Consider the following 25,903-nt stretch of genomic DNA (forward strand, 5'->3'; position numbering starts at 1 on the left):
AGTACAGTTTGACAGTTTCCTACAAGTTTTGCATAAGGAGCAGACTTTGACAGGTTAGACCTATCCAATGATACATTTTACAAGGCATGTGACAAACTGGAAGTATCTCTAGGAAGACCAAAAATTATAGACAGGTATTGGATGTTGTAACCACAGAGAAGAAATTTTAAATGATCACACCTTCATTTTGTGTTTGTAAGTAAATGGGGCTCAAAGTACAAGTGCATAATTCAGCCAGCAAAAGAAACCTGTGATAAGTACAAAAGACTGGAAGCATTTCTTCTGACATTCAGAGTTTGACCAACAGTAATGTCAGGGTTGCATACATAATTATTATTTGACCAGTTAAGAAAACAATTACAATACCTCTATTTCCCTTTTATTGATATGTTTTTTTATTTTTTATTACCAGGCTTATTTCCGTCAACAAGTTAGGAACATTTCCTCTCAGGAAGGATGGGAAGACACAGGAACCCAAATGGAAAGGTTAGTGTTATGGCTGCAAAATACATAGGGGAAAAGTATAATGTTTTTGACTAAAGTTATTTAAGTACATTTTTCTTTATTTTGCTTTCCATTAAAGGTTACGACGTGAAACTGTTTTGGGAATCGCTTGTCAGATGGGAGACCAAGGTGCTTTGGATCAGGCCACTGTGTTATTTAATAAGTGGCTAGAAGGTCAAAGGTAATTACTGATATTATGTGTTATAAATGTGTTTGAAGGCAAGAGGACCTTGGGAATTACATGTGTAGTGTGGTCTCTTAGCTATCACTGGACTCTGTTTCAATCAGTTTGGCTCAAAAAGCAGTGGGCATCTTGTCACTTTGAAATCAGTGGTTAACAGGTGCTGAAAGTTCATTATTGTTTAAGGTAATCACATTTTATATAGTATTATAATAATAATTATAATTGCTTACACTTATATAGCGCTTTTCTGGACACTCCACTCAAAGCGCTTTACAGGTAATGGGGACTCCCCTCCACCACCACCAAAGTATTCTTTCTAAAAAGGTGGATTTCTTGTGCTGTTATGTTTGCTGAAAGAACAGAGAAGAGATCACAATTTTGTACAACAATAGACTAAATGTTGTTGGTTTTGAAGGAGTATTTTTTAAAGCACCAGAAGAAAATGATCAATTTCCTAGTCACGGAAATGGTTCATAATTGTCAGGAGGCATAAGTATTTGTTTTATTATCTGTACATCATTTACATTAACAGTATGTTGCATTCAAAAAAAGCACAGTGACATCAGTTCTTAACATTATAAAACACAAAACCTTGATTATTATCAAAACTACTTTGCTACTAAAGTTGTTCAGGTGGTTAGCTGCTTCAGCATGCGTAGGCCTTAAAGGAGTGTGTCTCACACCTGAAGAAGGGTCCACGGCCGAACGTTGTATTTTCTTTTTGCTTTTTTTCAGTATGGAATAAAACTATTACTTGTTCCTTTGTTACTAAATACACATACTTATTTTATATCCATTTATTTTCAAAACCACTTAGCCTAATAGAGCCTCAGAATGAATTACATATATATAATATATATGTTTATATTTAATGAAACCTAAATTTGGATGTGTTTTCACTTCAAAGAGAGTTATTAATCAAAAGTTTTGACTAAAATATACAAAGCAACAACTCAAACTAGCCTGAACAAAATATTTGGCACAAGGCTCAACTTTCAAATCCCCAGTGTTTAATCAGCATACAAAGAGTCCACGTTGGTTGACTGTTCTTAGCCAATTTTCCTTTATATAAGTGTAAGATTTTACTATCACATTCTTGTATTTTTGTTTGCTAATACATAGATTAAATAGTGACACTCTTCTCATTTCAGTATTCCAGTTAACCTGCGACTTTTGGTGTACCGATATGGAATGAAAAATTCTGGGAATGAGATCTCCTGGAATTATATGTTTCAAAAATACATAGAAACACCACTTGCTCAGGAGAAGGACAAGCTGCTATATGGACTAGCATCAGTGGAGAACATCAGTCTGCTGGAAAAGTAATTATATATTTTTTGTTACAATCTATTACACAGTATTTCTTTCAAAGAGGTATAACACTTTTTGAAGGCACTACAAACTAAAGCAGATTGTCCCTTTACTTCTGCTGTGTTTTCTAGATTCTTGAAAGCCATCAGAAATGAAAGTGTCGTCAGGAGCCAAGATGTGTTTACCATCATTAGATACATCTCGTATAACAAATATGGAAAAACAATGGCCTGGGACTGGACAACACTGAACTGGGAATATCTGGTAAACAGGTATGTCCACAAAAGATTTGATTATGTTGACACATGGATGCAAACATGAAATGTTCTTTTTTTTGGTTTCCTAAAATGTCTGAGTTTCACATTATGCATTCTTGGGTTTCTAAATGTCTTTAAATTTGGTGTAATTTCTGAAAAAAAATCTCAAGCTAAACAAAGAACATTACAATCACCTTTTATAACCATGTATAAGGCTTTTCTAAAGTTTTTTGAAAATACTAAAATACTATAAAAATTCAAAATGAAGTAGAGTTGCACAAATAATTGGTCACACACAATGTCTTACATTACTTAATTTGCACAAAGTTTTTATTATATGTTGCTAGAATGAATGAGAATGACATAATGTGAAACAAGTATATTTTAAGAAATAAAGTTTTTTAGGGATGGCACTGTGGGTGAAGCTGTTAGTATTTCTGAATATAATTTCCTCTAGTTTTAACAGCATTGTAGTTATCCATATATGTGACACTAGATTTACAATGTTTTGAATTTTCTGGTGAGACATTCTTCATTTAATGTTCCTAATAGGAACTGCATTTACACCAAATTGTTCAATTTCAACAGGACAATCAAAGAGATCTGTATTTAACCGACAGAGAAAATGTTATCACCCATCACTTTTGTTTTGGAGCTTGACCAAATCTGGGAATATTATTTTTCTGGAAGCCACATGTATTGTCCTTTCACAAATGAGACAGTGTTGGAACAATATTCAGCCCAGTCTTCATTTTCTTTTGTTCACCCACACACACTTGCTTACTGTAGACCTAACGCATGCATAAAAACCCAGAGTACAAATGAAGCAAATACAAATACTGACCCTTATTTGTTAATTTGGTTGTACACATCAGGCAGGACTTGATATAGATGAAAATTTCAACTGGAAATTATTTAGCTTATTTTACTATGGCAGAGCTGCACCTGCATTGTACATCTCATCAAGGAAGGTCTGTGCTTCTCTTCATATACTTAGCCAGGACTTAGCTGTCCTTCAGAAAAAAAAACCCCACAAAAATTCTCCATTGGGTGAACTTATCTTTCCATATCATCTATCAGTTCCCTCATCAGATTTCACTATCATTGATCCATGAATTGCATGAATTGCATTAACGGAATCTATTTTAAGGAACTAAATCATTGCAATGTTTTGCAGTTCACATTATACTCACTTGTACTGCATGGGGAAATTGAGAAAGGGCAGGTGTACCTCCCACCCTATAGGTTATTTGCCCTTTTGGAAAGCTGCATGTTCTGCAGTGAAGCAGTACAATCCTCACAGGCATCACTGAAAAGCCTGAGGGTGCTCAGGAACCAACTGTTTCACTGGTAGCCAAGACAGACTTAGTTAACTAATCCTAGCCCTGCCATAGTCCTGCTCTGACAACTGTATTTCACTATATAGGGAAATCTCACTCACAGGTAGCTAGTGATGTGGCACAGGTCCATGTCTCTTACCTGAGTGAAGGACAACAAGAGAATTTCTTCAAGGCCTCATTAGCTTTGGCTTAAGAAAGCAACTTGATACTTGTGGATTGTAAATACGTTGCATAGGCCTGTTTAGAGCATTACCTGTTTCAGGATATGATAAAGATGATACATTTGACCAGTGAACTGAAAACTGGAAAACTACCCTGAGTCACCTTGGTGGAGATAATCCACAAGATGATACAAAACACTGATGATGTGAGCTAATCAATTCTTTCTGTATGTGTCTATTATGACAACACATAGGACCAATATTGTTACCCCAAAAAATAGAATTTAAATCTATTTACTGTTTCTGAGAGAGCACAATTTTTTACAATATCCAGTAAAGCCTCCAGGTTGTGGTTATTTTGGTTCTTTTCCACCCTCACTATGTGACTTCTCTCAATGTTGCAGATTTACCATTAATGACAGGAATTTGGGACGCTTAATAACCAGAATTTCAAATACCTTTAACACTGAGCTTCAGCTGTGGCAGGTAATGTACTGAAAACATTAAGTATCAAGCCTGTTTATTCCATTATTGTTTATTTACTTAATTAAGAACATGTTATACGTGCCAGTCACATTTTCATGTACAAATTTAAAAAATATGATAGACAGCAACAGATAATGGAAACTGATGACATATGTTTGCTTATCTTGGATAAAAGTACAACGTGCTATCATACCAACACATTTCATGGGATGTTTCCTTATGTGGTTTCCCATGAAAACTAGGCGTTAAATAAATGTGATAGACAGATTACAGCATAATCACAATGGACAAAAGCACAGTTGTGCTTAAACTGATAACACAAAATTCAAATAATGGGAAAGTAAAGATTTTCACTTTAATGTTATCAATATCTTTAGTCATTCATAAAGAGTAAAGTGATATAGGAAGAGGAAGTGATGTAGGGTACAGTTGTTACCTAATACTTGAATGTTTCCCCCAGTTGTCCCAAAACAACCCGGCAGGTTAATTAGCTTTAGGTGTGAGTGTGAGCGTGTGTGTTTGTGTCTATATGTCTGCCCTGTGATGGACTGCCATCCTGTCCCGGGTGTACCCTGCCTTGTGCCCATTGCTTGCCAGGATGAACTTCAGCTCATGACACTGAATGGTTAGAAAATGGATGGATGGATAAAATAACTTTATTGCAGCAACATTTGTGATTTGTTATTAGATAAAAAAAAGTTTCCTTGTTGAACCAAGAACAACTCTTTATTTTCCTACTGATTGATAACAATACTTGCATTTGTCCCTTTATTGTCTCTTTAATTTAAATTCAGATGCAGCACTTCTTTGAAAAGTATCCCGATGCTGGTGCAGGAGCAACACCGAGAAAACAGGCTCTTGAAACTGTAAGGAACAACATTGAATGGATTAAAGAGAACAGAGATGAAATATACACCTGGCTGAACAACAATGTTTTATAGAATTTGCTGAGGCAGTACATTAATGGGATCCTTTAAAAACTTCCCTGTGAGAATGACATTTCAAGATTTTATTATTGATTGTAGTGCACATGCAGAACTAGAATAGGACAATATGGTATAAGATGTAAAATTCCTTTTGCAAGAGCTCTGCTTTTTGGTAATGACGCATGTGCAGTTTTACATTTAATTCTACTTCATTTTTGCTAGTGATCAAAGTTAAATAGGGATTTATTTATTAAGATTTCTCAATTGTTCTGAATATTATCAAGAAAAATGCAAATCAAACGATTTTACAACAATGGTTCTCCATCTTTGTCCTGACGGATCTCATGTGTTTGTTCCAGTTAAGTTCCCAATCCATCAGTTTCAATTTTGTCTTATAGAATTGTAAAATTAATTTTAGCCCCTTAAAATATTAAATGGTAATTATACTTGGGAGTTGTTCACAAGCAGTTCAAAGCTCCCATTACTCTGGCTTATTACCTGAAATACAGGTAATTGACCCTCGACAGAATCAACAAAGGACTCCCCGTCACAATCTTTGGTTCATTTTCTCTATATGATTCTTTAAATCATTTTTTCACAATCTTGAAAATAAATGAGAAATAAAGTCTTGAGAGAATCATTACACTTGTCTAAAAAAATTGTTTGACTCTTACAAAAAACATACAAGTATATTGTACTAGAGACCTAAATATATCATACAAATTAAAACTTACATTTTCAAAAAGCTGCTTATCCAGGTGAGAGTCTAAGTTAATTGAACTCTCCCTCTGGTTGGAATACAAATTAATCTCAGTGTCATGTAGAAAGTGACAATGTAAATAGCTAATTAAACCTAACCTGCATGTCCTAACCTGGGACGAGACATAAGAAAGCCCATAACAATGTGGAAAAAACCCGTAGACTCCACACTCACAAAAGCCTGAGAATGGATACTAACACAGCATCCAAGAGCTGCGAGGAAGCAGCTCTTGGATTCTGTGTTAGTATAGTTAGAATAGTTCCTTACACTTATATACTGTGGCACTTTTCTGGAGACTCCACTCAAAGCACTTTACAGGTAATGGGGACTCCACCTGGATGATGTGATGACAGCCATAGTGCACCAGTATGCTCACCACACATCAGCTAAGAATGGGGAGGAGAACAAAGTGATGAAACCAATTTATTAAAAATGGGGAGTTACTAGGAGGCCATGATTGGTAAAGGCCAATGGGAAATTTGGCCAGAGTAATGCCCCTACTCTTTTCAAGAAACACCCATTTTTTTTAATGACCACAGAGAGTCAGGGCTTCAGTTTTACATCTCATCTAAAGGTTCCTGTCACTATACGGGTGCATTAGGACTCATACAGAAACACAGGGTGAGTGCCCCCTACTGGCCCCACTAACACCACTTCCAGCAGAACCTTCTCAGAAAGCTCTTCCATCCAGATACTGGATAGGCTCACACATGCTCAGCTTCAGTGCGTTGCCAGTTGAGAGTTGCAGTGTGATATAGATGCTGGCATGAATCACCAAGGCCATCCAAAAATATGTTCTCTTAGAAAAAAATAATATATTGGCCCTGCAATGGACTGGTGTCCCGAATAGGCTCTGGCTCCCCTGCAACCCTGAATTGGAAGAACCAGTTAGAAAATTGATGAATTGATACAAAAAATAATATCAATGTTTCAGACACAACTATTTCTTAACTTTTTTTAAAAATATTTTTCTTGGAAAAAGTATATCTATTCAAGCATTTATTACATTTATAGACAGTTTGATAAGATAGCAAAGATAGTTAGGCTTTGTGAGTATTTCAAAGGGGGTTCAGAGCCTTAAATATTAAGTTGATCTCACAGACTTTCAGTGAAATAAGTAGCAGAACACACTCCAGTGTTACAGGGGTAGAAACAAATGCTTTTCATACCGGTAGATGTTAACTAAATAAAAACTAAAGGAAGTAACACTTATTTTCTTGAAAAAAAATTACTTTCAACTTTATTATTTTAGCTTTAACTTTATATTATAAAATATATAATATATTATATTAATTTATTATTCTTGATTAAAGCAAAGGTCATAATTTCTATGTATCTACAGATATAAAAATAAATCCCTCAGAAAGCTTTGCATTACCTAGTTAAAACTCAGCTGAGTAAGCAAGCTGTTTAAGTGAAGTCTTTTAATTATTTTAAGTAGTGAAGAATGTAGATTGTACTATGAACAATTAAATATTTTTATTCTGTAAAATAAAAAGCAAGAAGGAAAACAATACATTTTAGCTGTAAAATTATTCAGATGTATATTTTGTTGGAAACCCATTAAATGTGATGAAAACCAACATATTGCCTCATTAAGTAACATGAATTTGTTCTTTCCTGATACTCTTATGGGGTGACATGGAGGCCCTGGGCTCAATTCCAGTCCTGAGGTCCTATCTGTGTGAAGTTTGTTCTTCCCTTGTTAATGTGGGTTTCCTCTATCTGTGCTGGTTTCCTCCTGCGGTCAAGGTTCACTGGTTTCTGGAGAAATCGGTCTTGGTGTGTGTGTGTGTGTGTGTGTGTGTGTGTGTGTGTGTGTGTGTGTGTGTGTGTGTGTGCTTATTTATCTGTGTGTGTCCTGCGACGGACTGCTGTCCCTTTGCAGGGTTCATCCCAGCCTTGCGCCTTGTTTGCCAGGATAGGATTCAGCTCCCCCATGACCCTGTATTGTATAAAGAGGTTTCAAGATGGATCGATACTCTTATGGCTAATACAGTACTTGCTCCTTTTGTTTCCAAAAATCCCCAAATGATTTAAAACAGCTGTGTTCCAAAGCTGTTGCCTGTGTGGTGCTCCAGTCTTCTTGTGCAATTTAAATGGTCTGTTCCCTTCAATTTCTACTCCCTGTATTACTTATTTGGCATATGCACTGTAGTTTTTATAATGCTCTCTGCTTGCAAGGATAAACTGATGAGGGCCCCACTCAGAGTCACTGTAGAACTGTATGTGGTCATGGTGAATGAGAGTAATTGTACATTAATAAACAGCATCTATGTATTTTGTTATTTAGAGAGCTTTTAACAAAAAAGCAGACCCTTCCAAAGTACAGTATCTGTAACTTTTAACTAAGAAAACCTTTTTTTTATTTTGGAAAATGAAAAATAGAAAAAAAAGACTACAATACTCACAGTCTTCTTGCAGGCATCGGGTTTGTAGACTACACTAAGTAGTGTGTGTGTGTGTGACATCAAGAAGCAACATCTATGAAAAGGTTCAAGGTGTGTGTTTTAGTTTGTTCTTCCTCTAGATAAAGTTGGACAGGAAGAAAAATATTGGAAATAATATTAGAATTAAACAATGTGCAAGGAAGACCTCATTGTTGTGTACAGTTTTGGTAACTGCATTTGAAAAAAAGAGGTTGAAGTGGAGAGATAGAATAATTTCTAAAATCAAAGGCATGTCACAGACAGGAAAATGGAACGTAACCATTTTAGACTTATAACCATAGATTATGAGAAAAAAGTTAAAACAATGGTATTGTGGTATTTACAAACTCAAGCCATTGGAGTACTTATGGCTCAACCATATAGCAATTATTTCAGGAAACAAGTAAAATTAGGATACATTCACTAAAGAGTAAAGGTAAGAAGCTTTTTTCCACAGTGTCATAGGCACCAGCAACAAATCAACAAACTATAGTACTCAAATATGCTATTTCTATCATCCTTCCAAGAAATGTTCAGATGGGATTTCCAGATCAGTAAGGAACTAGCAACAAATGGGCTAGGTCCTTACCTATTTGCATTTTGTAAACTTTTCTAATATTTATTTTTGTTTTATTTTAAAATTCCAAACCAAAACTCATGTATCAAAAGCGATGGGCTGTGGATAAGACATTAGTCTTATCATAATATTCACAATAGGTAGGGTACCTAACCTCAATGCATCCTAAATTGTTTTTTAATTTGCCCTTTGAAGATTTCCCAACTGCATTGGTTAACTGAGGGGCTGGTTAACATTTCCATCTTATTCATCTGTGGTGTGAGCTGCTAGCAAGAAAGGTGGCTGTGCTCAACCACAGAGTGGCTCATGGTTGTGATGCCTGAAATTAGTCTTTTCCATCATATGATTAATTATTAGAATTAATAATTCCTTACACTTATATCGTGCTTTTCTGGACACTCCACTCAAAGTGCTTTACAGGTAATGGGGAGTCTCCTCCACCACCACCAATGTGTAACCCCACCTGTATGATGCGACGGCAGCCATAATGTGCCAGAACGCTCACCACACATCAGCTATTAGTGGGAAGAAGAATATAGTAATGAAGCCAATTTAGAGATGGGGATTATTAGGAGGCCATGACTGGTAAAGGCCAATTGGAAATTTGGCCAAGATGCCGGAGTTTCACCCCTACTCTTTTCAAGAAACACTGGACGTTCTAATGACCACAGAGAGTCAGAACCTTGGTTTTACATCTCAACCAAAGCAGGGCACCTTTTTTTATAGTGTAGTGTCCCCATCACTATACTGTGACATTAGGACCCACATAGTCCACAGGGTGAGTGCTCCCTGCTGGCTCTACTAACATATTTTCCAGCAGCAACCAGTTTTTTTCCCCAGGAGGTCTCCCATCCAGGTTCACACCTGCTTAGTTTCGGTGGGTTGCCAGTTGTGAGTTGCAGGGTGATATGGCTGCTTGCTGATGTGACTCTATGACTTGAAGACTCATTTGTGATTGTGATGGGCAAGCAACGGGCATAAGGTGGGGTACACACTGGATGTGTCGCAGTGTACTCACACAAACATTCGCATACTCACAACAGGGCCGCTTGTCCCAGAACCCAGTTAAACTAAGCTTAAGTGTAAGCTGCCCTGAAGTATACATGAGAGGTATTATTACTGAAAAATGTGCCAATTCAAAATAAAAATTGCAAGTAAAAACCCAATTGGAAATAAAAAAGAAACATTCTACACATTTCTGAAAGAACAGGCCAAATAAAGATGACACTTTTTCACTTATTGGTTAGAACACAAATCAGTAGCCTTATCCTGGGATAAAATCTCATCATATTATTCTCGCACAGTAACAGATTACTCTATTATAGATAGATAGATAGATAGATAGATAGATAGATAGATAGATAGATAGATAGATAGATAGATAGATAGATAGATAGATAGATACTTTATTGATCCCGTGAGGGAAATTGCAGTGCAACAGCAGCTTAACACACACAACACAGCCACAGTGTAATGAATTATATACTAATAGTACAATACATACAATACAAGACAAGAGTTACTCACAGTCCGGACACACAAGAGGAAACTAGAACAGAACAGTACACAGAAAATCGTATCACACGTATGAATATAAATATAGATGTAACCATAGATATAAATATAAATATAAATGTATTGCACAGGTCCCTGGCATATATTGCACAAAAGTGGTTGTAAACGGGAAAAAGAAAAAGAAAAAGAAAGAGAACAGATGTAGCAGTATATGTGTATATGCGTTTAGTCCAGAAACAGGTCACTGTCGCTGTTGCCTCTGCCAAGACGCAAGGTGGATGCGTTGTACAGTCTTATGGCAGACGGCAAGAATGACCTCCTGTAGCGCTCCCTGTCGCACCGTGGATGAATCAGTCTATTGCTGAACGTGCTCTTCATTCCTGCAAGCCTGTCATAGAGGGGATGGGAGAAGTTGTCCATGATGGCCTCCAGTTTGGACATCATTCTCCTCTCAGCCACTACCTCCAAGGGGTCCAGGTCAGACCCAATGACAGAGCTCGCTCTCCTGATGAGCTTGTTCAGCCTTTTGGAATCTACTGCTCTAATCCCAGAGCCCCAGCACACCACTGCGTAGAAAATGGCACTCGCTACCACCGACTGATAAAACATGTGTAGCATCTTACTACACACATTGAAGGACCTGAGCCTCCTCAAGAAGTAAAGTCGGCTCTGTCCGTTCTTATAGATGGCCTCGATGCCATCATGGCATATTTATCAGTGCTGCCTTTCTGAAGTGCTGCTTGATAATTTAACATTCCAGAGTTTTTAAATCTTTTTTTTCTAAAAAATATCCTGTTTAAAAAAATATACTCCCCATAGCCTTCTATCATTTTTGTCTAGAAACAAGGTGCACTGTTAAAGTGTACCACAAAGAATGTTAAAGTGTACCACAAAGTGAAGTAACTGTTTAAACTGTAATCATGAAACTACTTTTCATCACAAGTAAATGTTATCATACAGAGGTCTACAAGCAATTTTCATATAACCAGCTTAACATGGGTGTACCTGCTGAAATGTTTAATTCTGAGTAGATAAAAAAGTTGACCTCACTTTATCATTTGTAGAGTTTCTTACAGTATGTTCATTTCTTTCTGGGGAAAAAAAAATCTGACTGCCATACAAACATTTTCCTGCGCTAACCTTACATTGCACTGTACACTCCAGTGGGTGGCTGTAAGGAACAATATTGACTCTGTTAGGTGTTTCTTTTAACCAGTTCTTATGGAGATGTGCACCATCTGCTGGTTAGTTTTAGCATCACAATACTAACTGATAACCATTTTCACATTAGCTTTTTGAGCTTTTTGACTCAACAGTATAGCTATTTGGGTCAGTTTAATTTAACATGTTGCTAATGATGTTATAAACAATTAGAAAAATATATTACATATTCGTCACCTTAAGGATAAGGTTAGAGGTATGGATCAGGCTACAGTTGTATTTAGGGTTTTATTACTCGCATACAATTAATCTACAGTAGAAGTTTTTTATGTTTATGTCCTACTGTTAACACTTTATTAAAACTGTACACATTATTGATAGCATGTCTATAAATGGCATAATCAACCACCATAATGAGATTTCTTTAATAACTTTAATATATTTTGTTTTTATATGTATTAGTCATTTCATATTTTCTTGAATATTGACACTTTATATCTTAAAAATACTTAAATTCTCCTATATTTAAACATTCTACTTTTTTTCTAAAACATTTGCACTAAGAACAGCAGAAAAAATATTGAGCTTTAATGAAATCATGATGTAATGATTTCTTTCTTTTTGTCGAGAAACAAATACTTTCATGTTTTAACATCAAACTGAAAAATTTAAACAAATAACAGCTTTTGCTGTTATTTAATTTCTTTCAATCCTAAACGTGTTGAGCATCAAGACTTTACGTAAAGCCTATCCTAGACTTCAGTTCTGTTATTATTTTAGTTTGGGTATAAAGAAACCAATGTTCTCTCTTGGTTATACTGAATTCAAATTGATTGCAGTCTTTGTGATCAAGTGCTCACAAATCAAGGTAAAAGATATAAGATCATAAGATGAGAAGTGTTGGAATTGTAGACTGATTCATTGTTGGGTTCATAAAGCTAAAAGCTTTACGTACTATATATATTGTACTACAAATAAGGATCTATCATCATTAAGGGTAACTTTAAAAATAAATGGTTATAGTGTCAGTAGAAGATCACTGTAGAACAAAAGAATGTCAGAAATGTTACTTTTTAAATGGCTGCAAGGCGATGAAGACAATCAGCTCATTTGGGCCATTTAGTAGCTGGTTGCTTACTGACTCAACTTTGCCGATGCCTTAAAAGATACTCCTATCAGGTTCTTTGTTCTTTTTTCTATTGGAAATTGTTTTTCTGCTTAAAGAAGTAAAGTTCCTAATAAAAAATAGAACATGCAAACAAAGTGTGCAAAGCATTTTGTATATATAAAATATATAACAAAATAATAAGCATAAATAATAAACGTGCTATTAAGAGTGTTAAAGGGGCTTTAGCCATTACTGTCCTGGCATGATTCACATTGGAAGCAACATGACCATTTTCTATCCTGATTTTCTCACATCTCCAACCTAAATAAGACTGGAGTTTGATTAGGATGGTAAACTCCATGAAAACCCAATTGTAAGTTGTGTTGATGGACCAGTGAGTGTCACTCTTCCCTCTGAATGATGATTGTCAATCCAATGCCTCTGTAAGACATTAAACTGAGGTCCTGATTACTGGTCCATGAAAGATCCCATGTCTCTGTTCATAAGAGCCAGGACTGGCTAAATTCCTCTCAGGGTTTCCACAATCAAGCATCATTAGATTGAAGTCCCCCTTCTCTATATGATCTGCTATGAGGAGAGGCTGCACTTCACTGGTAGATGAAGCAGGTCCCTTCCTATACAGAAAGAGCTTTGAAAACATTTGGGATGAAAAGTGATACATAAATGCAATTCATGATTACACACAGATGTAGACAAAAATAAAGCGATAATGTACACAATTGATAAAATAAAATTAGTTAACAATTATCAAATTGAATATTAAAACATGTATCATAAAAATGTGGAAATAAACAATTTTAGGCATTCATATTTTGTCCTATATTTCCATAGATTGTCATATATTTCCATAGATGTGCATTACATGTAATGTAAAAATACAACAGAAATACATAAAACAAGTTTTAATCTCCTTAATATAACCCACAACCTTGCACATATATATATATATTTGAAACTCTTAGGATAATGCTTTAAACTGAATATGTCAAAAGGGTTGGAAGGGAAAGAGTCTGATAACGTTTTAGCGCCAGCTGGTGGCTGAGAACAGAAATTTAACCCCTCCCCTTGGAATTCTTTAACAGATAAATCACTCTTGAGCTCATGTGGATGTACTGAATGGAATCTGTCAGGATCTCATCATTTACGAGAGGCTCTGTCTGTCAATATGTTTATGTAGAGCCAGCAGAGATTAAATTTCCTCACGCTTTTTCTGCAGACGTAAGGTATGTCTTCTCACAAGTTTCTCAGTCCCTTCTATTTTCCTCTTCTGTAATTTCTCCCTTATTGCAAGTTCTGTTTTCTTTGTGCTTCCTTTCTTTTTTTGCTCTTTGGCTGTTTCGGCTGATGTTATTTACCATGCAAGATAACAGTTCCAACATAGTTTCCAGGAGAAGATTTTGCAAAGGGATTAGGTGAGGAAGAAAGGCAGGGATGCAATGAATCAGTCTCTGAAGGTCAATGGTGAAGTACTGCATGCTGAGGCCTGCTTTACTTCCTTAACATAGTGAAATTTATTTTTCTGAACTCATTTTTTTAAAACGTATAATTTGTGTTTATGGCAGACAGCAGAAAATTGATAGACTACACACAAAGGATTGCAAAATGGATATGATTTGAATGTTATTTTAAGTAAAAAATATGTGAAAAGCAATGATAAGCTAAAGTTATTCTGTTATGTGCAGTCAAAGATTTAAAGGGTTAGCTTTAAATTGCTTGTCACAGGAAATTGAGCCCCGGTAGCCTCAAACCAGCTTAATGCATCTGAGTGGTGCTCTCTAGTCCTATCCTCCTGCTGAACTTCAATTAGTTCTTCAATTCCGTGCACAAAAATGTGGGCAAGAAAGGTGATCTTGACCATTATGCAGCATCTGTATGTTTTAAATTAAATTCATGTTTCAACTGGCTTCACAAATAAGATTAAAGTGGAGTAACTGTACACTTAAAATATTTCCATTAACCTTTGCAAGAGATAAACCAGGGTAAAATCTGGTTTCCTTTTCAGTCTTTAGTTTTAGGGCCAAACACTTCATAAAATGTGATCATGTGCCTGCTGAAGAAATTATGATGTAACAAACATTAAAGGAGTTTTTAAAAGGAAGTGGGAAGTTCTGGAAGAGTGATGATAAAAAAAGAATATGACTGCTAGCTGGTAACTATTTGGAACAACAAAAATGTTTTTTTGTTATTTTGTTTTGTTATTAAGAGTAATATGGCTTGAAATACCTGCATGTTGTCCCTGCATGTGTCCATGTTTTTCTTTTCCAATGCATGCATGAATGCAGCTGGACACATTAATAAATGATTGTTGTAACATTCAAGAACATTTTTAACTGAATTTACTTACTGTAACAACAGCTACTTTGGGTAATCCTGCATTACTCTTCAGTTAGGTAATTAAAATGTTTCCATTTACAGTATGACAATATGTTTTATCTGTTTTTATTTTTGGTGAATACAACATATAATCTATATGCTATATTGTCAAACTAATGTTTACATGAAGTAACTACTGGTTGACTAAATGTTTTGAAATTTGTTGCTGAAAAAATAACATACATGAGAGGTTTTGCTTCTCCAGTAAAACACATTGTTTTCTACATCATTTGGAACCTGTAATTTACATTTTATTTTACAGAGAACTCTGCTACATTGTGGTTTAAATAGTTATTATTTCCAATTCTGTGTCTGCTGTGTGTTAAATGGGTAGTTATGCTGGGGATATGCTGGGGATAAGGAGAACTATTAATCCAATGGTGTGTGGCAATTTCCTCACAAAGGTGATGTTTACTCAAACAATTCACAATTCTGAGGGGAACAGATTTTATATCAAGACATTACATCAGGTCAAAGACTAACTAAAACAGAAAATCTTGCAATGGTTTTGCCACTGCTCAAGGTGTGTGAATGAACACACAGTAATTTAGAACATATAGAGACATATGAAAGGGCTAAAGGCAATTGAAGACGCATTAACCAATTCTAGGAGAAAATATAAGCACTATACTTTTCTGATAGTGACACAATGCAATTTGTTTTCCTTCCAATTTAGACTTAGTGGTTTTATATTTTTTCAGGACTCAAATTTTGGAACTGCTGAATAATAATAATCAATTCATCTTCACCATTACAACCCTCAAGCCAGCAGAGAAGTGGAAAAAGACAATTGAGAAGTGTTGAATGGAGGATTGATGGTGCTTTCACTGATAACACTGGTAGTTTAAAAGTTCCCTGGCAGGCCAAAAGACAAACATGTTGTTGTAAGACAAACATTCAGATTATTTCATATGATTCAAATAAGTATTGAAAAGTAGACTTGACAAAAGCAGTACAACTGTTTTAAGGATAGCTGTTTACCTTAGATACTGGGTGCACTAGATGCTTAAACATTTATGTGTTTTTCCTTTCCATAAACTCCTAACATTAGATTCCATTCAGTGATTTTCTGTTGTCATGCTAGGAGGCGCTATAGGTTATTTTTCTCTTACCATAGCCTTTTGCTAATACACAAGCAAACACAGAGAAGTTCACAGAAGTCTGTGTCCATGTATTGGATTTTTAAAAGAAAGAAACAGTATAACATAGGATTTCATGGTTCAACCTTGCAGTAGGTAAAAAGTGCTTCTTTAATTGTGTTGTATGTACTGCTTGAAGTTATTATTGCTTTATTACATGTCTTTTATTTGCTATTTCTAATTATAACTTCTGATAAACATTTTAAATAAGAACTATAGAAAAATCTCAAAGTTGTTTGTTCAATGTAGAACTAAATTATCTAATCATGTACTTAATTTGATACTGTAATTAATCAAAATAAATAATTTATTTCATTCAAGGTTGCATATGAAGATGGCATTTCAAAATACATTTTAAACAACTGATCAATTTGCAAAACCTGGTGTTCATTCCAAAATACAGAATAACAAACCCTTTTTAGATATTTATTCCATCACACAAACATTTTTTTTTCTGTTCAATACTAATAATGGTGTTTCAGACTAAGTTATTGTTGTAAATAAAAAGAAATGAAGTCACCCTTAAATGATTAAATAATCATCTCATTCCCTGTTTTATGATGAGAAATAAATAATTGTGCAGTTGTCAAAACCTAGAAGCTTAACAGCAAACATGAAGAGCTAGATGGAAGTAATCCCACACAAGATCTCACACACAAGATTTTTATGGTCTAGTTGCAAGAGAACACCATTTACTTCTCTTAAAAAAATAACTGGTTTGTTTGTCACATAGTATGACAATGAATTAGTAAACCCCTTATACAGTGCTAAGAAGTTCAACAGGAGTAATTTCTTTCATCCACTTCAAGTACTTGCAGATGCTGGTACACGTTAGGGTGATCAATTTTGGTTGGCAAGCAAAGATTATGCATGCTTATACTCTGACACTATTCCCTTGCATGAGCTAGTATGTTGTACCAGTCTGCAAATTTAAATTGAACACTGTACCTCAGTCAAGACATAACAAACTTAAAGTGTTAACAAAAGAGCTTTATTATTAATTTATTACTATTAGTAGGGCAAAAGTATTTTTGTTAAATACATTGCTTGTACATATTGGACCTTTTAGATGATATTAAGCTGAAATATAATTTTTGTGTTGGGACAAAACATTTTGCGTTGGGAAGTTGTTCACTTTATTTAAAAGCTATTAAAAAGACATAGAGAATTCACATTCACACAACTTACTCACATCTATAACAAAATTTACTTTTTCAGGTCATGAGTGTAAGTACAGGCAACAAACAATTACATCATCACATTAAGAAGATACGTTTGCATAGGAGCAAACATTAAACTTGTTATTATTATGAAGGAGACAATATATTCTGGCAGTTATAAAAAGAGGTGTGTTAATGAGATGTTCTTGATATGCAGTAAACCCTAATCCAGCCTGAAGAAACCACGCAGCATTTGTTTGCTGTATCTGTCAAATGAGATGTAAATTAATGATCCTGTTGGACAACCTTACTTCACAGCTCTATTGTTAATACATTGTTCATTTCTTTTTTCACTTTATACATTATACAAAGAATTATTACTATTATTATTTTTATTATTATTATAGCTTATAAAACTATATAAGACCATGTATTATTATAAAACATTTGCGGGTACATGTAGGCCATCTGCTGTGGATAGTTTCAGCAAAAGAAAGACTTTAACAATTAAGAAAAACATGGTATTGATATTGACATACCAACCAAAACAAACTGCCACCATAAACACAAAAAAGTGCATGGGCTGAACACTGAGAATACACAGACAAGAGGTAAATGATCACATCAATGAAAAACAAAAACAAAAAACAAGACAGCCCCCACTCTTTAAGAGAAGAGTACCCTAAATGATGGGGAAAATTATAAAGTCTGCAGAATTTCGGTAGACGGTTTTATATATGTTCTGATAATGTAGTGATGTGCTCTATATAGAAGTGTTACCCTTTAGCTTGAAGTAAAAAACAAAATGGAAAATGTCATTAGAAAATGCAGTTGAGTGGTATTGCTACCACAGGACGCAAGAAGGAATATAAACAAGTTATTTTAATGATTTTTTGGTATTATCCTTCATTAATAATTGTGTAACACACAACTGGCACATTTTCCACAAAATGCACTAGTCATCTAGTTATCCATTGCAATTAAGACCATAGCTTCCATGTTGACTTATTATGCAGCTGGCTGAAGATCTCATCATTTATTGTCTACACAGTCTGTAATATTGCAGTCCATGACTCTGTGTACCTGTGCATACCATTCGTAATATAAATATTTACACAGACAGTTTCCCTGTCTAGAATCCAAAGGCTTTTAAAAGCACGGCTTTCCTACTGATAGAAAGAGCACAACTGTCCAACAGGTTAGCAGTCAAATTAATTTTTGCACCTGAAGTTGTGGGTAAAATAATAGACATTAATAAGTAGTCTAAATATTATTTTTACTTAGAACAGTGGATTGGTGGAATACCATCATGTGCAAAGTTACCTGCAAGCATGTCTGTAGTAACATGGAGTCATTGTTGTGACGAAACACTCAGGAAACTGAAAGGAGTCACAGACCTCTTGAACGTGGAATCCTGTCTGTGTGTACTTTCGGAGATCCCCAGACGTGTCTGAGAGAAAGAGAACTGGATCCTGGCTAGGGACTAACAGCAAATGCTTTTTATGTGAAATCTGAAGTTCAAAGAAATTTGGAAATTTGAGTTGTGTTCATCATCTTGACCCATTTCTTTAAGTCTTGTGGCAACATGAAATACCAGGCACAGATATCATACACATTCCACCAAAACATGCAATAACTGACTAGACCATTTTTCTAATATACTGCCTTAGCATAACCAACGGAGTTGATAATGGATTTAAGAATAACACAGCAAGCCCTGATAATGAGGGTAGGCTTGCAGATGCTGAAGTAGACACTAGGAGTCCCTGTTGTTCTCGATGATACCCTGGCTTGCTTCAAACCCTTCCAACTAGTGTCCAGTGTCCCTAAACATAGCTGGTTAATGATATGGCTCCAGTTTTACCCAGACTATACTATATAACCCTTACACTATACTACAAATTGAGGCTGATGTAGGTAACAATAAGAATTTATTTTCAGAATACTGTTACAATCTGGTAACAATCTGGGAAAGTGTTGTGCTAAACTGATACATTTATGTCTTCATTTCCAGCAAAGGTATAGTAAGCGACCAACTACACATGGAAGAAAGTAACTATTTTGTCATTTGCAGCTTTTCTTTCTTTAATGGGATATAATGTGGACTTTCACTAAACAAGACTGATCAAAGTCTTCCTCAATCACAAGAAACAATTGCCAGAAGGGACTTACTTGTGAGGTTATCTGATCTCAATCAAATGGAACATGTGGAAGGCACCTTGAAGAAGAGTTGCAAACCTACAATACCCTCATGGGACTATTCTGCAGCTGGTCACTTCCCTAAGAGAAGAAACAGAAAGTAAAAACTTGCCAACAGATGGAGAGCATGCCTCATAGCAGAGTTTGTGCTATAGCTTACGGTGAACAGATACTGTATTAAGTTGTCTTCCAATACTTCTTGTGGGTCAGAAAGCAGCAATGGTCTATCGGCTGTATTAGTCTCTTTTGCTGTTTATTTAACTGGTAAATGAAATTGATCAAATAAAACAATATTAAACAATAAAAATGATTATAATAACAGAACACAAGTACTCTGCGTTCAATTGACAACAGCACAAGTATTCAAATATATTGAATAATTTAAGATCAGGTTAAATACAATCGTTTGTCATATGTAACAGTCATATGAAACATTAACTGTAATTTACTTTAGTTAATAAAAAGACAAAAAAGTAGCCTTCACCTTGTTTTTAATGTTCATCTTATTTTTATTTCACTTTTTATTTATACAGATATGTGATTAAGGTAAATAATCATTCAGTGAGATGTAAATAAACCATTCCAGTTACATGATAACCTGACAGCCAGTTACAAGAAAAACCAAAGTTAGAAGGAACTGCCAGTCAATCACATTCATGGACATCTTAATGAATTAAATCTAAAAGTGACACTTTGGGTTGTAAAGAAAAGTGTAAAGAGAAAATGAACCTGGCCATAAGTTAAACTGTTCTAGGGTTCACAGGTCTCCTCAATACCAATTTCCTGTGAGGTACTACAGAAGGGCACTGAAATATTTTCTGTTCCTCAGCCCATTGATTGTCTACTGGGGAATGCAAAGGGTGACAAAACTCCCACCAAAAGCTTTGCAAAGTTTAACCAATGAACCAGTTTGTTTCACTACTGTTTATCATGATATGTAATGTGTTTTGGGCCAACCGAGGTCTCTTGTAGCTTTTGCAAGAATATAAATATTCAGCCTATAAATATTTAGAATGTAAGTGGTCAATGGCCAATGTGGTTCTAATGGAAGATGGTGCTGACTACCATTACACAAAAGATGGAGAGTCAGAACATCACAATATATTTATGATGAGCATTTGTGGACTATTCTAGACTTTTTATTCTTTGTGGGCATTACATTAAATTCACTTATTAAGATATGAGAGTATAGAACCTGCACCAGGATATGGGCTTGCTGCCTTTAGTAAGGCAAACAGACACACCTCAAATGTGCTAGCACTACTAATATTTTGACATTGCTGTGTAAGCTGCTAAAATAAATGGGTGTTTTTTTTCAAGCCATAGTGTCTATTTATTGGTTTCAAATTTCTGTGTAGCGACAGATGTATGGAAATATTGTATTTCTTTTTAGACAACTGTAGCCATTGTTTGTGTGTATCTGATTCAGGAGTGAGTCATTCTCTCAAACTGCTTGAGATACTTTTTTTGTGAAACTACATTATGTCCCAATAGTAGTTTTTTTTTTTTTCATTTTCAAATTTAAATGTCATCGAAGATACATTTCTTTTCCATTGCTTTGAGAAAAAAATTCACCCCTTAAACAAAGGACATTAGGTTTGGGTAGAATAAGATAGGCCTGTGGTCATATATTTTTTAAGGGATGCATTTGTTGCTATTTTCTTAAACAATACTTCTACAAATCCATATCTAGAATAATGTCCAGATTGAATCAAGTCTCCAACAACCAAGCAAACACAAACGTTGAATATGTTACTTAATTGTGGCTTTCTTTTAGCCAGAGAATGCTTTCATCTACCCAACAGAAAGCAGCCACCAAGTACTAGGTTTGGATTCTGACCGATGGATGGGTTGAAGATTTCAATTCAATCTTGGCCAAAGTAGCCTACAATTGCAGCAGTCATTTTACTATGGAGTGGGCGGGCTGCCATTAAAGGACCAAAGTCTCTGAAGTGTGCATACACATGAAAAGGCTTGGCAAACTGGGAAATTCCATGAGGTAACAGAGATACACTGTATTAATTTCAGTTTTATTAGAAATTACACTCTTATTGGCTTGTAGCCTTCAATGTATAACCTTATAGTTCTTAAGAAAAATATACTTCATTTAAGATTTCCTTGAGGAAATTAAAGGGATTGAATCACATAACACTATTTTATAAATTAAGGCTAAATATTAAATTAATAAACAATCAAAAAACAATTGGAACTTTTGTATTTAAAAAGGATGAACTACATGCACAATGTTATTATCTAGGGTCATAACGTCTTAGACATTTGTTACCATTAAAACAAATCATTGCATTGCACATGTGAAGTTTTTCCTGGAAAGTTACAAACAGATGGCAGATCACAAGCTATTGGTGTCAACTGGCTTAAAGTTTGGCAGCAATTTGATACAAATAAATTACGAATTGTGCTCAGTCTAGTATACCATGATACGTGCTGATTTATGTTGAGTTTCGATGCTCGTTTGAATGGAAGCAGTGATATACGTTATGTGTACATTTACAGTAGTGTACATTTATGAGAGCACTTCATTTTTTTTATTTATTGAATTTTAATTCATGCCTGAAATTAGTTACGTATATAGTAGATCAGTCTTACCTGGCAATAATTCAAAACTACAGGAAATACAGTAAGCCATGCCTTGGAAACGTTTTGGGGGGTCATTGTTTAAAAAAAATCCTACAGTGACACGCAGGTCGATCTCAATAAATTGCTTATAATAAATTGCTTTTGAAAGAAGGATAAGATTTCTCATTTTATCTTAAATGAACTGCATCTGTATTCAATTACAGCCGTCAATAAAATAATTTAGTAATTTAGTAAAGTCATTTAGTAAAGTCAAATTTCCTTATTTTGTAATTTATCAATTGTTATCCTTTACAGCATTGAAGTTAAAGTAATTAAAGTCATGTTACATAAAGTGTGCGCAGGTGACTGAAATACGTATTCCAAATAGATGCACACTGCTTTCACAAAGGCGAAAGGCTGCTGACCTGTTTCAAGTCTTCTAAAGACCACCTACGTAATTATGTTTTTCCCCGTTTAAGACATAATGAAAGTTGTATTCTTTTTCATTATAAACACCCCAGGTGATGAAATAATACATAACGTTTTTTTTTATTTGCAGAAAAAAAACGCGCTTAAACTAAAAAAACTAACTCAAACCCAATTAATTAACCTTACTATATGGTATAGAAACAATAAAGGTGCAAAACAAACCGTAAACTTAAATTGGTATTGCACAGCATCATAAAGAGTTTAGACTACACTTTTTCAAAAAAAGCAAAAGGTAAAAACGGCGAAAACAGATAGTATAACTGTAGAGCTCTTTTCTATTCATTTTTACATATAATCTTTCTGTAGGCAACATAGCTTGTTAACAAAGTTTTGATTTTCTTTAGTACTGTATTAACCGTTGCTTTATAGTGCATCGTTCATTGTCAAGCCTACATGGTAACTAACTGATCATACAGTTCTATTACTATTAACATCGATATTTCTGCAAAAAAATGTAAATTGCCTTAATGTCAATTAAGGCAAGAAAAGGGCAGCTTTGAGACATACAGTACAGTCAAACAATTTTCGACGGGTTATTATTTAGGTTATTATTTTTGGGCAGTTTCTATACATACGTACCGGTATAATCACTTAATGGTGTTTTAATGTCCAATAAGCTATTTTACTTATCTTATTGGCCTCTGGAATTTCAATCTTTTGGAGGATTGGAAACTGAAAACATGATAAATTAATGCTTTCGTAAAATCAGTTCTGGCTATGAAAGAGTTCCAGTATATCCGATATGTGAAATTATATTTACGAAACATTTTCACCCACACATTTGTTATTTCCGGATCACGGATACTTCAAGACTCAAAATCGACATAGTACTGCAATGTTAAACGGAGGCCTCTTGGCTTCTTTCGCCATAAACTGTTTTATCTTAAATATAACGGTAACACTGGGAAAATGTAATGTACTAATTCGTGTTCTTGTTCGTGTTTTCATGCAAATGTTGAAACAAATGATGATGACCATGCTAAATCAGAGAGCCCCTCGGATTTCAACTGTGATTCGATATTACAAATCCTTAAATCGTAGTCCATTAATTTAATGTATTTAATGCTGAAAGGTGATAAGGTTCACCTCCAGTAAAGCAGGTACTGGGTTATATGTAATTGTATTACCCCTATTTTAAAACTAATCTCGCCAGTGGTACAATTATTCCCTTCTTCATATTCCCACTGACACCGTCTTTTAAACTACAAATAACGCAAAATGAATTAACAAACACAACGGAATCTACACAAAAATGTAGACTAATCAGAAATGTTCTTTTTCATTAAACTGTATCATTATACCTCTGGAGTGCCGGGGCCTGTCTCAGTAAGGACTACATAAATACAGAGGAACACGGAATGCAAATAAGTAATCATCTGAAAACATATTGCAATAGTTCCAAATGTTTAATAAATTCTAAATTGAGAATGGATACTGGACAAACATTTATGGCAGTTATGGAATATGCACAGTATTTATGATAAACGTTCTGTATGACTCCTCATATCACAGAACAGCAACCCCCCAGAAACAAATCGGGGATTTGTTTAACCCCCCTAGGAAAACTACAAAAATACACCTCAACTCTTGTTTCCGTCTGATATCGTCACACATGAGATGCCGTGTAGCAGCAGGAGGAATGGCGATTTAATCTGTCATAGATAAATAATAAAATAGGCTTTCACAAAAATATCGACAACAGAAGTGTCGTCTGGCCTCGTGCAAGTTTATTAGACGTTCCTCTGGAGCTTAGGAAGAAACCTAACCGTTTTCAATTTATGAACCCTAGACGTAAATTTCAGGGCCACAGATATTGCGCAAATACCAAATTCAGAAATGCTATCTCGACGCATACCTTTAACTAGTATACAAATAAAAAAATCTTCATCCGATATTAGTCCCACTGTTGGCAAATATGGAAATATTGTTATTTATTTTGCTTAATCGCGAGAAGGCAAAATGCATTGCTGATCCTAAATGCTCCAAATTAACTACTATATATAATTCATGTTGCATCTCAAACGTCATGCATTTTGAAATTGATGTAAGAACATATATAGGCCTTAAAATAATGCTTTGTGAATTCCGTACGACTACACGTGTATATACATACGATGTTATACACACAAAATATATGTATTTAATTTATATTTGTAGGGCCTGTATAAGTAAAGCAAAAACGCCCTATTAGCTGTAAGTTTTATTGAAATAGCTGCATTAAAATTGTAGTTCTTACCTTTGGTTTACATTTTGGATCTGTGCTAGGAATAGGTGAACGCAACTTCTGGTCAGTGTGTTTTGCGATTAATGTCCCCTTCGTTCCAAATTCGTTTCCTTGGGGGCTTCTCCGCAAAAATGTTTATTGGGATGTGTATTGAGACCCAGACGGCGTTGTTTGTTCGCATTAAGAGGAGTTTCCTTTGTCAGTCATTATTTCTCCGCATTTCAACAGGCACCAGTAAGAGCAGACACTGGTAAAATATCGTAATTTATGGTCTAAGCTTTAAAGATGGGCGATTTTCGAGAAGAAATTTTAGAACACATAAATTCTTCCCTTTTAATGGTAGTGTTTAAACTACGATCAGTGCCGTATGCTACATATCGCACAGGAGTGATTTACAGCAAAACATTTTGAACCACTGAAAGTTTGCAGAAGACTGCAAAAAGTATTTTTTTTTGTTGTTTATGAATCGAAACACGTAAAACTAAAGATCTTTTATTTTTGCCAAATTGTTATTTTTGTGTCGCTTTCACCGTCTATGCGAGTCGCATCGAGATCTTCGAGGTCTATTGTTTTGGGACTAAAACAGGATGCACATTCGGTAATCGACGATTTCCAATATTAATATTTAATGGTATATATTTAAATATGAGTTAAACAATGATGTCCTAAGAGAGCACAATAAATTTATGGGTGTCAAAGATCTAAAATAACCCAAGGTAATTCAAGGTATATTTTGATACTGATAAAAAATAACTTGCAATTTCCATGAAAATTGTTACGACGTTCCAACTTACCGAAAAAGTGAAACGTAGGAAACCAGTCAGAACTATGATATAAAAAAAACAAAGGTCACCTGTAACATTAGCAATTAAAATAACATAAAGCGCAGGTCCTAATTCCTTTTGATAGTCAAATAAGTGGATTTCATCGTTTCATACGCGAAATACACCATCACATATAGACTATTAAATTATTCTAATTATTGGCATTGTGAGTCAATGC

General features: G+C 34.9%; 1 protein-coding gene across 1 annotated transcript in view; it reads left to right on the top strand.

Annotated features, from left to right (window-relative positions):
- enpep (glutamyl aminopeptidase) overlaps positions 1–5,812 on the top strand; it is a 52,073-nt gene extending 46,261 nt beyond the window's left edge. The window contains exons 15-20 of the mRNA XM_088627238.1: positions 413–486; positions 584–685; positions 1,840–2,010; positions 2,131–2,271; positions 4,162–4,243; positions 5,038–5,812. Coding sequence (XP_088483364.1) covers positions 413–486; positions 584–685; positions 1,840–2,010; positions 2,131–2,271; positions 4,162–4,243; positions 5,038–5,184 — 717 coding nt within the window. The 3' untranslated portion in view covers positions 5,185–5,812. The remainder of the gene's footprint in view (positions 1–412; positions 487–583; positions 686–1,839; positions 2,011–2,130; positions 2,272–4,161; positions 4,244–5,037) is intronic.
- Positions 5,813–25,903: the final 20,091 nt, after the last annotated feature.

The sequence above is a fragment of the Lepisosteus platostomus genome, chromosome 1 (assembly GCF_059453375.1).
Source record: "Lepisosteus platostomus isolate fLepPlt1 chromosome 1, fLepPlt1.hap1, whole genome shotgun sequence".
Taxonomy (NCBI): Eukaryota; Metazoa; Chordata; class Actinopteri; order Semionotiformes; family Lepisosteidae; genus Lepisosteus; species Lepisosteus platostomus.